Source organism: Podarcis pityusensis (genome assembly GCF_964106645.2).
Source record: "Podarcis pityusensis genome assembly, chromosome: 3".
NCBI classification, from domain to species: domain Eukaryota; kingdom Metazoa; phylum Chordata; class Lepidosauria; order Squamata; family Lacertidae; genus Podarcis; species Podarcis pityusensis.
Window position 1 is genome coordinate 75493506 of NC_138026.1, and position 14125 is coordinate 75507630.

General features: G+C 45.5%; 1 protein-coding gene across 1 annotated transcript in view; it reads right to left on the reverse strand.

Annotated features, from left to right (window-relative positions):
- EGLN1 (egl-9 family hypoxia inducible factor 1) overlaps positions 1-7573 on the reverse strand; it is a 29369-nt gene extending 21796 nt beyond the window's left edge. The window contains exon 1 of the mRNA XM_080997762.1: positions 6107-7573. Within this exon, the coding sequence (XP_080853888.1) occupies positions 6107-7123 (1017 nt within the window). The 5' untranslated portion in view covers positions 7124-7573. The remainder of the gene's footprint in view (positions 1-6106) is intronic.
- Positions 7574-14125: the final 6552 nt, after the last annotated feature.

Below are 14125 nucleotides of genomic sequence, written 5' to 3' on the forward strand. Positions count from 1 at the left end.
CCTGCTTTAAGGTAACATAATGCTATACAGAAATAATATTGTCAAAGGAAATATTCAAAAATGGAATTTCTGCACAATAGTGTCCTGAAAAGATGTTCACAAGCAGTTAAGCACTGTTGTATTAGAAAAATTTCCAACTGATTTTAAGTTAAAGCTATTTTAATGACCACCTATATTTTACTAATCCTGGGGCCTGTAAATAGCCATACACCTTCAAAAGAAAATTTTTACTAATACCAGTCTTCTTTGGGGGTTTTAAATTTCATGCTTGACTTATCTACTTGACATATTTGCTTTCATAGCAGGACCGGTCACTTCTGCGGACTTGTCTGCAAGACTGGACTAACCTAAGTCTGATTCTTTTTACATATCCACTGCCCCAATATTAAACATGTTAACACAGGTCTCTCTCATTTGTGACACTAAGCACACTTTTATTAAATCTGTTTAAGATACACCTGCTTCATTTCCCTACAGACATATTAACCTACAATACTTTTAAGAAGTTATCTGCCTCTCTGCTCCATATTATATTTAAATGCTTGGTATGCCTTTAAAGGAAGTACAGTAAAGTCTGCTTAATAAGCTGTATTTTTTTGGCAAACTTTTTTGCAGAGGAAGTTTTACACTGTATATGTTAAGCACCTTCTTATCTAGCACTTTGTGGATGGCTACCTCAGCAGCTCCCATGTGCTTAAGCCTGGGTGCTTGTATAGCTCAAGTCTCACAATTTAGGAGAGCGCATTAACAGTTCAATCCTATACATGTCAATTCAGAATTAAGTCCCACTGAGTTCAATGGGACTTACTCCCAAGGAAGGAGGTTATGATGTTTCACATTACAGTGGTGCCCCGCAAGACGAATGCCTCGCAAGACGAAAAACTCGCTAGACGAAAGGGTTTTACGTTTTTTGAGTCGTTCCGCAAGACAAATTTCCCTATGGGCTTGCTTCGCAAGACGAAACGTCTTGCGAGTTCTTGCGAGTTTGTTTCCTTTTTCTTAAAGCCGCTAAGCCGTTAATAGCCGCTAAGCCGTTAATAGCCGCTAAGCCGCTAAGAGCCGTGCTTCGCAAGACAAAAAAAACGCAAGACAAAGAGACTCGCGGAACGGATTAATTTCGTCTTGCGAGGCACCACTGTATCTCCAATCAGTGTTTGAAATTCCCATTGTTCTAGGTGCATTTTGCGACAGGGAATTTCATTAACGTAAGCATTTTCTGAGTTCTGGGTGCAGTACAGCACCTAAGATGTCAGATTAAAACTGCAAAGTGGAAGGAAAGGAGGACCTTTTTCTGCCTCTCCACTTCCAGCTACTCTTTGAAGGCTGGAGAAGAGACCTTCTTAAGTATATTAGGGAGGTGGGCAAGAGAAGAACTAGACCATGTGAAAAATGAACACAATATTTTAGCTGTAGTTCATTCATTTTCAGCTTTGTATTCTTGTTGAATGGCAAAGCTCCCGGTGAGGATATGATTCCTCCTGAGGTGTTTAAACTAAATGCCCAGTGGTGGGCTGCTATTTTGGCCCAACTTTTTACGGTAATAAATGATATATGCAAAATCCCAGAAAACTGGAAACTGAGCCTGGTAGCCCCCATCTATAAGAAGGGAGACCCCCAAGACCCCTCAAACTATCGCCCCATAAGTCTCCTGGACATTGTGTATAAACTTTATACTCGCTACCTGCTAAATAAACTGGTTGACTGGGCTGACCACTCTAACCTGCTTAATCCGGAACAGGCAGGGTTTAGAAAGGGCCATAGTACAACAGGCCATTGTTTGGTACTACAGACAATGATAGATAAGTATACAAAGGTACATAAGAGCAAACTTTTTGTGGCTTTTGTAGATCTCACATCCGCTTTTGATTCAATCTGTAGGGACAAATTATGGCAAAAACTATATGAAACAGATATTGATAGACGACTTCTCAAAATACTTAGAGAGTTACATTCAGACACCACAGTTAAAATCAGAACTGGGATGTCAGGCAACTATACTGACCCACTGCCACTGGGGAAAGGGGTTAAACAGGGCTGTTTGTTAGCGCCGTTCCTCTTTAATTTCTATATAAATGACATTGTTCAACATATGGCAAAGTATAAGTCATCAGCTCCTGCCCTGGAAGGCAAACACCTGAATATATTACTATATGCTGATGACATGGCTGTCATGGCACTTACTCGAAGGGGCCTACATAGCATGCTGGAGGGGCTCGCAGCTTATTGTTCCCAAAACTCTCTAAAGATAAATTATGACAAAACAAAAATTGTGGTATTTACTAGAGCTCGCCACACATTTAGATGGTCTTTAGATGAACACAAAATTGAACAGTGTCTTTTTTTTAAATATCTTGGTATCACTTTCCAAGCTACATCTAGCTGGCTTGCCCACTTCAAGACTGTAGCCCTTCTAACACGTAGGACAATTGGTGCTCTGCTCAGCTTTTTTTATTCGAGGGGAGGGCAACTGGTGATCCCGGCACTAAAAGCTTTTGTTGGAAAAGTGATTCCCCAGATGCTATATGGAGTAGAACTCTGGGGATGGAATCAGAAGCTGTTAGAACGGCTTGAAATCTTCCAAAATTTTTACCTCAGAAGAATTCTAGGCCTCCCTCAGAGTACTCCGGCAGCTCTCCTAAGAGTGGAAGTAGGATTCCCTTCTGTGTCTGCCAGGGCCCACTTAAGATTCCTGCGTTTTTTCACCAATCTCACAGATGCCCCGAACACCTTATTGGCTAAACAAGCCTTTGTATCATTACAAAATAATACTACTTGGCATAAAACCTACTAGATATCCTATCCAGATACAATCTACCTGAGTTTAATACCCTCAAATTGTGGAGCCCTGATAAAGTTCGGGAATGGATCTTTGAAAAAGACGCCTTTTTGGACTCCACAAAGATAAAAAACTCTGGGTTTTCCTACTGGTTTCCCCGAGTAAAAGCAGTCAAAATCTGTGCCAACTACTTGGTGGAGATCACTGATCCCACCCTTCGGAGAGCTTTTACTATGGCACGGTTTCAAACACTGCCAACTGCATATCTGACCGGTAGATTCACAAAAACCCCAGTAGAACATCGTTTATGCCCTTGCCTTATGAAAATTAAAGAGGATCTTACACATTACCTCCTCTATTGCCCCATCTACTCGGGCTTTAGAGACGCATTGCTGCAAATTATACCCAACTCTATAACCAATCCTGAAGATAGAGTAAAATTTTTGTTAGTTGATGCAAACCCACGTATTACCCATGTGGTAGCGGTTTTTGTGATGAAGGCCATGAAAGCCAGGGAAAGATTTATGGATGACAATGTAAAGACCCCTTCATCGTCTGTTTAACTCGTTGCTTGTTTTCCCTCTCTTTCTATTTTGTGGGATGAAGGTTTTGTTGGCGTAGTATGTAATGAATTTTAATATTTTTTAACTATTGTTGTGTTGATGTTTGTGTACAGGCATGGTCCTCACAATAAACGGATTTGATTTGAGTATTCTTGTTATTAAAAAATGTGCCTAGACATTCCATTGTTGAGCCCATAACTTAGGTTTAATACGCCATTTAGCTCCTAGCTTTCATATCTGTTTCTAACACTGTTTGCAACATTAGTTATTTACTGCTAACAGCCTGCTAGATATTGTATCAACATATAAATATAATGTGGTCCCTGTACAGAGATTTATAAGTTAAATTAAAGGGGCAAGTCTATGGTAACTGTCAACAGAATATAGAATCAGCATTTAAACAGATTATGCAGGCCACAAAGGTACAGCTAATCATATCAGAAGACTAAAGGTGAAACTGTATCAGAATGTTTAGAATAGAGATATTTCAGAGTATTGCTTCATTAACTGAAGGGCTCCACAATTCACAACAAGAAATCTGAGATGATCCTTTGCCCCTCTACAGCCCCAAGATGTAGCAGGCATACTTGTGACATTGAATGGATTTATAGAGCCTTTCTCTCTTAATGATATTCTGATGATTTAAGAAGTTCAGCTCCCTGTAATGTCTAGGTATGTTGCTACCTTTTATCAATGTTCACATTTGAAATTAGTCATGCTGAGTTTCATGCCAAACACTGTTGCACAAATAGTTTCCACTAATATTTAGTAAAGGTACAATTCTGCTAATTTTTTGTAATTTACCGTAATTAAAGCCTAGTATATCATATTGTCTCATACTGAACATGCAGGTACAACTGTTAAATGACAGTTTTATTTGCATGTTCTTTATAACAGTGGTAGATGGGATCAGAACATCTTCCTAGATAGTATATATTCTCAAGGTTAAGCTGTTGGTTTTTTAGTAAACATGAATTCTGATTAAAATGGTTCCCCTTAAAGGGCTTTGCTACATGCTGCTGAGGGAGCAGAACTATCAGGCACATGCACTAGTTTCAGATATCAGTTCTCACCCAACCTTATCATATCGGTTACAGGTCAGAAAAAAGCAACTGTGAAGTAGTCCTAGATACTACTGGCACTTGTATCACCTCCAGCTAGGTTGACAGAACCACAGAAGAGAAATTTTATTTGATAATATCCAGTCACAATACTGTTCATGTGATGATGTATGATGGTGACATCACTTATATGAGGAAACACATAGTTCTTAACAATAGCTTTATTTTGTGACTATCTTGATTTTAATTCTTATCACAATACCTAGCTTTAAAAATGAAATATTACTGTGCTAGTAAAATTACATAATCCCTAAACTCCAAAATCCATAGCTGGCCAAGTGTCACAAAACTGCAGTAAGCTTTTGGTTTCTCCAGAATTCACCATCAGGCAAGATGTTATACAGCTCAGGGGGTGGGGTCAAGGAAAAACGTTATTTCTTGCCTAATTAAGAATTCTGGAGAATCCAAAAGCTTGCCACAATTTTGTGACATTCTGGATAGTCCTCAGAAAGGTACTTGACCAACTGTGGATTTTGGAGTTTTTTCCCTTATGGATCAACATGGCTAAGTTTGCTTTTTAGGACTACTGTTGGTGCTGAGCACTAAAGTTTTGATGGAGTATCGGCAGTAGTGTTACATTATTATAGAGTGTTGAATTGCTCCTGGCATCTGAAACTTTGATATGATGGCCAACATATCCTATTTTAAATGCTGATAGTGTATAAATATTATCACACCTCTGCTACACATACCTTGATAAATAGGAGGAGAGGCACTGAACCTCCAGGAACATCAACAATGTGTGAGGTTGGTTCATTTCAAAGCTAATTAATCAGGGACACCAAACTGAGGAGATACACACGCAGTTTTGAACATGGCACAATCAAAACTGATTCAGTAGTGTCACAAATCCAGCAATACGCCACACTACTATATCATCTTTTTGTGACTTATTCTCCTGGACTACTGGACTCTGTGAAACTTTTATCATTTTCAATAGTTTTTAGTGCTTAAAAAAACACCTGACTATAATACCTCCACTTGTTGCAAGGCAGAAGCGAATAGCCTAAAAGTTAGCAGTAGAGCTACCAGTTAGCAGTCAGGCTCTCAAGCTGACTATAAATACAGTAAGTCTTTGCTGGGACTGATGGACAGAGTGTAGTAGCTCTTTATGAATGGAAGGATCCTACACTACTTCTTCCCTGACCACACCCATCTGATTTGACTAGTAAAGCAGTATCAAGTTACTGTGGTCCCCTTACAATCACAGCTACAAGCCAGTGTAGCACAATCACAACAGTATTAATTATATGCTTAGGGAATCAACGCAGTAATATTATATATTCTCAGCATTCCTCCCTTGTGGACCTGAAAACGTGATATGGATAGGGCTGCTCGAGTTGTAGGCAAAAACAAGTTTTGCCAGCAAATCCAGCTAAGTTTAACATTAACTATGCATTAGGATAGCAACCTTCAAGAATGTGGGAACCCTTCGCTGACTCTAGCCCTCGCCATTGTCACTCACCAACCATTTGAGAATCTTGCCTTTTAAGCTGCTCTGAAATATAATATTCCTGAAAATAAGCGTGACTAGGGAATTCAATAAAGAGGAAGGGGGAGCCATCACCGGCCAGTGAAAGTCGTGAACTTGCCGCAGGTGGAAGGTTTAGAGATGGTGAGAGGAAGGAGGAGGGGGTGTCACTCACTTTCGTCCTGCCGTTGATTTTGTAGTTGCCCAGCTTGCCGTTGCAGTGGCGAATGAGATCGTCCATACTGTTCATGAGCTTCCCGATGGTCATGCAGCCAGGCTCCTTGCCTTCCACCCAGGTGATTTTGTCGCCGCGGATGTCCCGAGAGGAGTCGCTCTTCTGGCTGACCAGCTGCCCGTCCGTGAAGTGCCCGGTGTGGTGCAGGGCGCGCACCTCCTGCTCGATCTGCCCGCCCAGCTCCTTGCCGAGGAATTCGTCCACCACGCAGATGCCGTGCTTGTTCATGCAGGGCACGATGTACTCCAGCGCCAGCCGCTGCGGCACCAGGGACTTCATCTGCCCGTTGGGGCGCAGCGACTCCTCCGCGCTCAAGTTGGACTTATCCCGGTAGAGGAGCGCCGCCTTCCCGGCTCCGGGAGCCGCCGCGGCCGCTTCCTTGCCCTCCTCCCCTTCCTGCCCTCGGCTCTCTGGCGCCACTTTGGCAACGTGGTTGTTCGTTACCGCCGCCGCCGCCGCGGCCGCCTTCTTCTCTTCCGAGGTAGAGTCCGGCTGCGGCTTGGCCGGGAGCGCCGTTACCTTCTTGGGGGCGGCGGCGGCGGCGGCCGCCCCGTCTCCTTCTCCTCCCGCGGAGGGCTGGGGGGAGCGAGCGTGGCCGTGGCCTTGGTGTCGCTCGCCGCCGCCGCCGCCGCTCCGGTGCTGAGCAACGCCCCCTCCAGCCGCTGCCGCCGCCGCGCTGGGCTCGCTCCCCCGGCAGATGAGCTTGTGCTTCTTCCAGTCCTGGCGCTGGTGCTCTTTGCTACAGTAGAAGGAGCTGCGGCAGCGCCCGCAACGCAGCAGGTTTTCCATCTTCCCGCACAACTCGCAGTACTGCCGGTCCCGCTCGCTGCTGGCGCTGCAGCCACCGCCGCCACCGACACTGTTACTGTCGCCGCCGCCGCCGCCTTGTCCGGCCCCGCCGCTGTTGCCGTTGCTGCCGCCGCCGCCGCCGCCACTCCCACCGCTGTCATTGGCCATGTTGCCGCGTCCCCCTCCTCGGTCGCCCCTGCTTCTCCTCGAGCGGCCTTGGGAAGGAGAAGGAGGCGAGCGGCTCACTTCATCATGGCCGACCCCAGTCAGCGCTGCGGCCCCCGGCTGCCTCGCCCGCCTCCCGCTCCGCTCCTGGTGGGCGGAGGACAGTCAGCCACCAAAGCCCAGCGCCGCCGCCGCCGCCGCCCTCTTGCCCGCCGCCGCCGCCGCCTCCTCCGAGGCTCGCTTCTGTCACCGCCTCATAGCGGCGGCGAGCCTCGGTGGCGGGGCAGGGAAGCAGCCCCTCTCCCGCCGAGACTGCCCGGCCCTTTCCTGCCCGGCCTCAGCCTGCAGCGCTGAGGGGGGGAAAGCCGCCGCCGAGTGCCGGCGCGAGCCCCTCGGCCTGCCTGCCTGCGCGCCTGCCTCCTCCTCACTCGCTCGCTCGCTCGCTCGCTGTGGCTGGAGTCGAGCGCGGAGGAGGAGGAGTTTGCGCCGCCACTCACGGGCTGCGCTCTGCACGTACGCCACTTCCAGTCAGCCCGCGCGAGAGGGGAGGGGGCCGAGAGGGCTGCCTCGCGCGCGCGCCTGCCTGCCTGCCTCCGAAGCGGGCGGGCGGGCGGGCGGCTTGGCGGGCGGGGCGGCAAAAGTGAAAGGGGGCCGCCGCCACCGCCGCCGCCTCCTCAGCAGAGGTGGGCTGGGAAGGCCTTGCCACGCGCGGTTGGCGTGACCCTCTCTTCCCCTCTTTCTTGTGTGAGGAGGGCCGGGGGAGAGCGGCCACATGGCCGTCGCTCAGAAGGGGTCCTTTCGCTGTTGGGCTGAACGGATCTACTACTTTATAGTTTTTTATTCGAAGCTCGAGGTCCACCAGCCAGAGCTAGCTGGAAAACGGGGAGAGGGGAGGAATAAGTACGTTTCGTATTACTCGAGAGCAGTATACGCTCGAGTAAACTGTTCAGCATATGCTTCTCAGCAGCTGGAGGAGTGAGCTCAAAGTTCTTTCACACGCACAGTGAATCACACCTCAAGCTTTCCTGTTATTCCTGTCTAATTCAACATCCAGAAGACCTGCTCGTTGTTTCTTGTCACCGCAAACCTTTGGAAGTCTTGCTGATCTACTGCAATGATCCTATGGTTCTAACCCGGCTGGAGAGCTAACAAAAATGCATCCAGAACTACCTTCTGCCAAGAGAACCTGATGCCCTTTGCGTTGCCTCAAGTCTTGCATCAAATGGAGTTTCCTTAATTCCAGAGGTTGGGGGCACACTCCCTGGCACAGATGGGTAAACAGTGTACAGTAGTAGCCTTGGTTTTGAAAAGGATGGATCAGCTATACTTACAGAGCAGTCTAATGTATCCATCAGGTGGCATGGCCACTACCCATCTACCAGTGCAAAAAAGCTGCATCCAAACCCCACTGAGAGGGGTTGAGGCTAGAGAGTGGGGAAGCAGCCCCCAGCAAGCCTGGCTACCATGTGCAAGGGGCCTGGACATACCACCAGGGAGGTGTCCAAGCATTTCAAGCGGATTCATTAGAGCTGGGAGTTGCCTTCCATCCAGAGGGTCCCTTGCCAGCTGTGGTTGGGTTCCACATGAGCTGAGGCAGTCTCGGCCCTGCTGCCATCCTGGGACTTACCCAGGTTTCAGGTCACTCTGACAACTCCCACAGTAACTCGCCACATCCAGCATGCCTGGTGTATCAGACACAGACCTGCTTGCGATGCTGGGGTGCTCACTTTGCAGGGAGGCACATGGTGTTTAACCCCTGAATGCCCACCTTCCATCGACCTGTGTCTTCCTCCACAGAGCTGCTCAGCAGAAGGCCTTATGTTACTGTGCAGCTCTATTGGGCACCATTTCTGTTAGCATATGTGCTAGATCAACACATTTGCCATCAGGAAAAGTTGCACTGTGCCATCCCCCAATACCTGTGGCCCCTTCCCTGTCTGACATTGAGTGCCGTCAGTCCCTTTTTTTGGCAGGAAGGCAATCGAGGAGCTATGCTGCTCCTGACATCCTGCCCCAACAATGAGGAGGAATGTAAAAGGGAGCCCACTGCCATTTTGCCTACCCCCTGCTTTGAGCCTCCACTCCCCCCCTTTGCCATATACATTTTATCTGTCCTGAATTGTCCAACATACAGCTTCACTGGCTGTCCATGAGTTCTAGTGTTATGAGAGAGGAAAAAGCATATATCCACATTTTTGGGATGCGGGTGGCGCTGTGGGTTAAACCACAGAGCCTAGGACTTGCCAATCAGAAGGTCGGCGGTTTGAATGCCTGTGATGGGGTGAGCTCCCATTGCTCAGTCCCTGCTCCTGCCAACCTAGCAGTTCGAAAGCACGTCAAAGTGCAAGTAGATAAATAGGTACCGCTCCGGCGGGAAGGTAAACGGCATTTCCGTGCGCTGCCCTGGTTTGCCAGAAGCGGCTTAGTCATGCTGGCCCCATGACCCGGAAGCTGTACGCCGGCTCCCTCGGCCAATAAAGCGAGATGAGTGCCGCAACCCCAGAGTTGGCCACAACTGGACCTAATCGTCAGGGGTCCCTTTACCTTTTATCCACCTTTCTACACCATGCATAGTCTTACACACTTCTACATGTCACCTCTTACTCATCTATCCTTTAAACTAAAGAGCCCCAGATGTTGTAACCTATCCTTGTAGGGGAGACACCCTCCATGGACTCCACTCCCCACCCTTTGTGAGTCCACCTCCTCAAAACTACTCCTCTTCTTCCTCATAATTGCTACCCCTGCTTGCTTGCCAGGCAGAGAGCTAATGAGCAAGCAGGCAGTGGCACCTATTGCTCCTCCTCCTCACCACCACTACCATCAGGACCTGGGCCAGAGTGACAGACACAAGCAGGTTGCAATGGCTGGAGAGGAAAAGCAGGTGCAGGGGGCTCTTGTCGATGAGCCCCTGCTGGGGTGTGGGTCCTTGGCAAATGCCAAAGTATGCTGACCTTTGATGCCAGTTGTCTCCAGGAAGGGAATGAAAGGAGGAAAAAGGGGAGGAGGGAAAGGTATTGAAAGTTGAGGGTTGTTGTTAGAAGGGAGGGAACAGCCAACTGTGTGTTTTTTGTGCCATGGGAAGAGGTTGCTTTTCAAAAAGGCTACATGCACCTATTTAGAAAAGTGGACAAGACCTTTATCAAAACATTTTAAAGTGTGTATCACAGAGAAATGTACTTTTTGGCATTTGTAGTGTCGATAGGTGCCTGTGATAATCACAAAGCCACCTTATATCCTCCATCAGTACAAATATTATGAATGCTACTAGTGTGGGATCGGGGTCATGCCAGCAACAACAGGTTGTGGCCTGAGTACAGTGGTACCTCGGTTTACGACCCTAATCCATTTCGGAAGTCCATTCTTAAACCAAAACCATTCTTAAATCGAGGAACGCTTTCCCTAATGAGGCCTCCCGCTCCCGGTGCCCTTCCATCGTTCGGATTCTGTTCTTAGACCAAGGTAAAGCTCTCAAACCAAGGCACTATTTCTGGTTTTGTGGAGTTTGTAAACCAAATTGTTCTTAAACCGGATTGTTCTTAAACCAAGGTACCATTGTACTGTCAATTTTAAAAGCGAGTTGATTTTAAACCTATTTTCAGTTTTATTGTATGATTGTAAATGTGTGATTCATGAATTATCATCATCAACAACAACATCCATATCTACTCTGAAAAGATGACACTTGAGTCCCCCATAACAAAATAATTATAGGCACAGTAATCTTCGCTAGCCATAGGTAATACTATATTGAATAGGCAGTGGGTGTATTAGATATTATATGACTGCTAGATTCTTTTTAAACAACACAATACAAATAAGATACTTTTAAAAAAAATCTAATTTGGGGGACTACATATCACAGAATGATAATAGGATCCAAAAGCTGAAGACTATATTCAGCAGTAGCCTGTTTTTCAGCATTAAGTAATCATAACATGACCTTCTCACTTTGCATTGTGATGTTTAATACAGTTGCCTCATATGCCATGTTGCTGGCTCACTTTGTGAAAAACAATGTTAAATAATTAATCATTAATCTAAATCTGGTTTCTATCTCTAGTTTCCTCCTAAACTATAGTGATTGTTGCCCTGATAAGGGTTTTCATTTCTGTTTCTATTGTTGAGTGAATTACTGACAATAAAGGGCTAAAAGTACTGAGCCCTGATACCTTCCCTCTCCCCAGGCCACATCCCTTAGTAGCCATGCTTTGAACCCTCATTGAGTATATTTGTCTGGCTGGAATGTGCCCTTGAACTCTGGTAATACTTCTTGTTTGCTTGGATGGAGAATACAGAGAAGTCTGTGAAGCTGCATAGAAACTCGCCTACTGTACAAAGATAAAATTCACCTTTGATTTTGGTTCCACCCACTACCAGCATGAGGAAAGTTGCTGTGAGGGGAATATGGAGGTAGCAGAATAGGTGCTAACTCCTCAGAACTGTCTTTTGGCCTAGGTGTGAAGAAGAAGGGCTGGATTTTGTATGCACTCGCACTTCGGTGTCATTAGCACATCTCCTGGTACCTAGTATCTTTAGAAAACACCCCAGAATTCACTGTAGGTTAGTTGGAATGTGTGCAGAGGAGGTCTGGGGATTAAAAGATAAATCATTAAGAATAAACCTTTCAACATATTTCCACAGCATTCTGCATGTTGGACTTGCTCGCTTCGGGGAACTGTGACACAGAGTCTTTCAAAACACAGCCCTTGCTATGGAGAAAGTGAAAGAACAAAGAAAGGGAAAAAGTTATGTGCAATATAGTAGCTCTCCTGTCTTGTGATAACCAGATTAGATTGAGATTGGGAAAATACAGCAGATAGTGGAAATCATAAAAGTTGGAGCACAAATAGGACCTGTCTTGTGATAAGAAAAGGGGACCATTGCAGCAGCATAGTCAAACCAGTTGTGACTTCCTGCTGGGTTTCCAGCAGCATTCAGGATCCCCATAAACCCCTAGAGATGTTTGCCATCTCCCCTTACCCATGGGACCCAAGTCATCTGCCTCATTTCAGTAGCCTTATTTTATTTTGTCCTGAAAGCCCTAATGATCAAAGAGGAAGGGTTTGGAAGTTCTTAAGAGATGTGAATTTTATATTATTGCCTTGACAATACATAATCTATTAGTAATGCACCCTCAGCCTGCTGAAAACGAATGGGCTTGGTCTTCTCACGACAGGCTAGGGAATTATTTCATTTTATTAGAGCGGGTATGCTTTCTGGATGATAATTTTATTCCTAATGGGAGATCGTTTGCTGAATTATGGATGTTGCTTAAACTAAAAGTGGCACTGGAGCTTGCATTTAACTAGGGCAGGATGCAACTTCTTCCTTGTGATTGGCATGTGCTGGGATCATCACTGACTCACACACACAGGGACTTTTCCTGCTCACCACAACTTCCTCATAGCTCAGAGCGAAGCCAAAATACATACACAGCTTTGGAGCTAGCATACAGAGTTCTGGCTGAACAGAACACCCAATAACTGTTTTTAACATCAGGTGTTTAGATTGCCTTTAAACATGGAAGACCCACTTAGCTATCAGGGCTAATAGATAGATAGATAGATCTCAGGGAAGAGGAACCTCCAGGTCTGGCAGCCAAATGCAGCCCTCTGGGCTTTCTGTACACCACACCCCTCACCAGCCTCCTTTTGCATTATCCTTGAGTATTTTTTTTACCTGACTGGACTGTATCCCTGGAATGTATCCCTGGACTCCCTACACTCTGAAAAAGCTGATTGCTTGCCTGGATGGAGGCTAGAGAGGGATGTATAAGTGTGTGTAGAAACTAGCTTACTGTACAAAGGTAAAATTCACATTTAATGCTTCATCTACCTTTATCTCTGGTCTTGCTCACCACTAGCGTGTGGCCAGTGAAAGATTGACTAAGAATGGAAGGCTCCTCACCCTTGAGATATTCAGTAACACTGCTTTACAATATACCATTTATTCTGTCAGCCATAAATTTAGCTACCTGAACCATTTTTGTTTTGTATTTCCAGGAAGAACTGCCAGAGAAACCTAGTACATTCTTAGAAATAAAATTAAAGCCTTAGCTGGAATTATGCTAAAAAACACAAAAAGTGGCTAAATGATGAAATTAACGTATGATTAAAAGAAAAGAGTCAAAGAATGTACATTTATTTAAAGCCATGGAATTTATTATTGTGAGTTGGAATGTGAAATCTTGTCATTTTATTGTGTGCAACAACTTTTTTTAATTTTCTTTTGACTACCCGTGGGTTGCTTATGGACAAAATTACTGCAATCCTGTGCATACTTATTCACCTGCTGATTTCTGCTGGTAAGTTGCTGCTATAGGCACAGGAGTAGACCAGGCTGTTTCCTGGTCAGTGCAAGCCTACATGGGATTTACAACTTGATCTGAAACACCCTTCTCCAGTAGACAAAGTTAAGCTGCTTCTCCCCTATTGACACTTTTCCTGGGTAGGGAATCATTTCAGGTCAGAGCCAGCCAACAGAGTGTAAGAGAACAAGATGAGGAGGACAAACAGGGTGAAGAACTGTGTATTCTCTGCCTCCACCTCTCATTCCTACAGCTAATAATAGTATCCCTAGTAAGAGGAGAACTTGGAAGTAGCAAGTCACAATTAGGAATGGGTGAATCTGTTAATTCTGGTATCTCCATTTCTTATTTTTCCTATTTTAAGTTCTCCACATTTCCACATCAGTTTGTGATTTTTTTCATGACAATTCATCAGCATTTTAGTATGAATTTCTCCTGATATACACAACATTGTATTTAATTTTGCCTAATATAAAGCAATTACCCTAATGTTCCCAAATATGACATATTTATATGTGCACATTAGTACATGCATTTATGTACACATTACTGGTTGGAGAACCACACTGTAAAATTAAGTTAAGTGCAAATTTTGAAGGATGACTGTGTATTGGTCCGTGTATTATTTTGGAAAGTGTGAATTAGGTAGGTTTGCCTTTTGAAATGTGAACTGAATCTAATTTCTCCCCTAACTC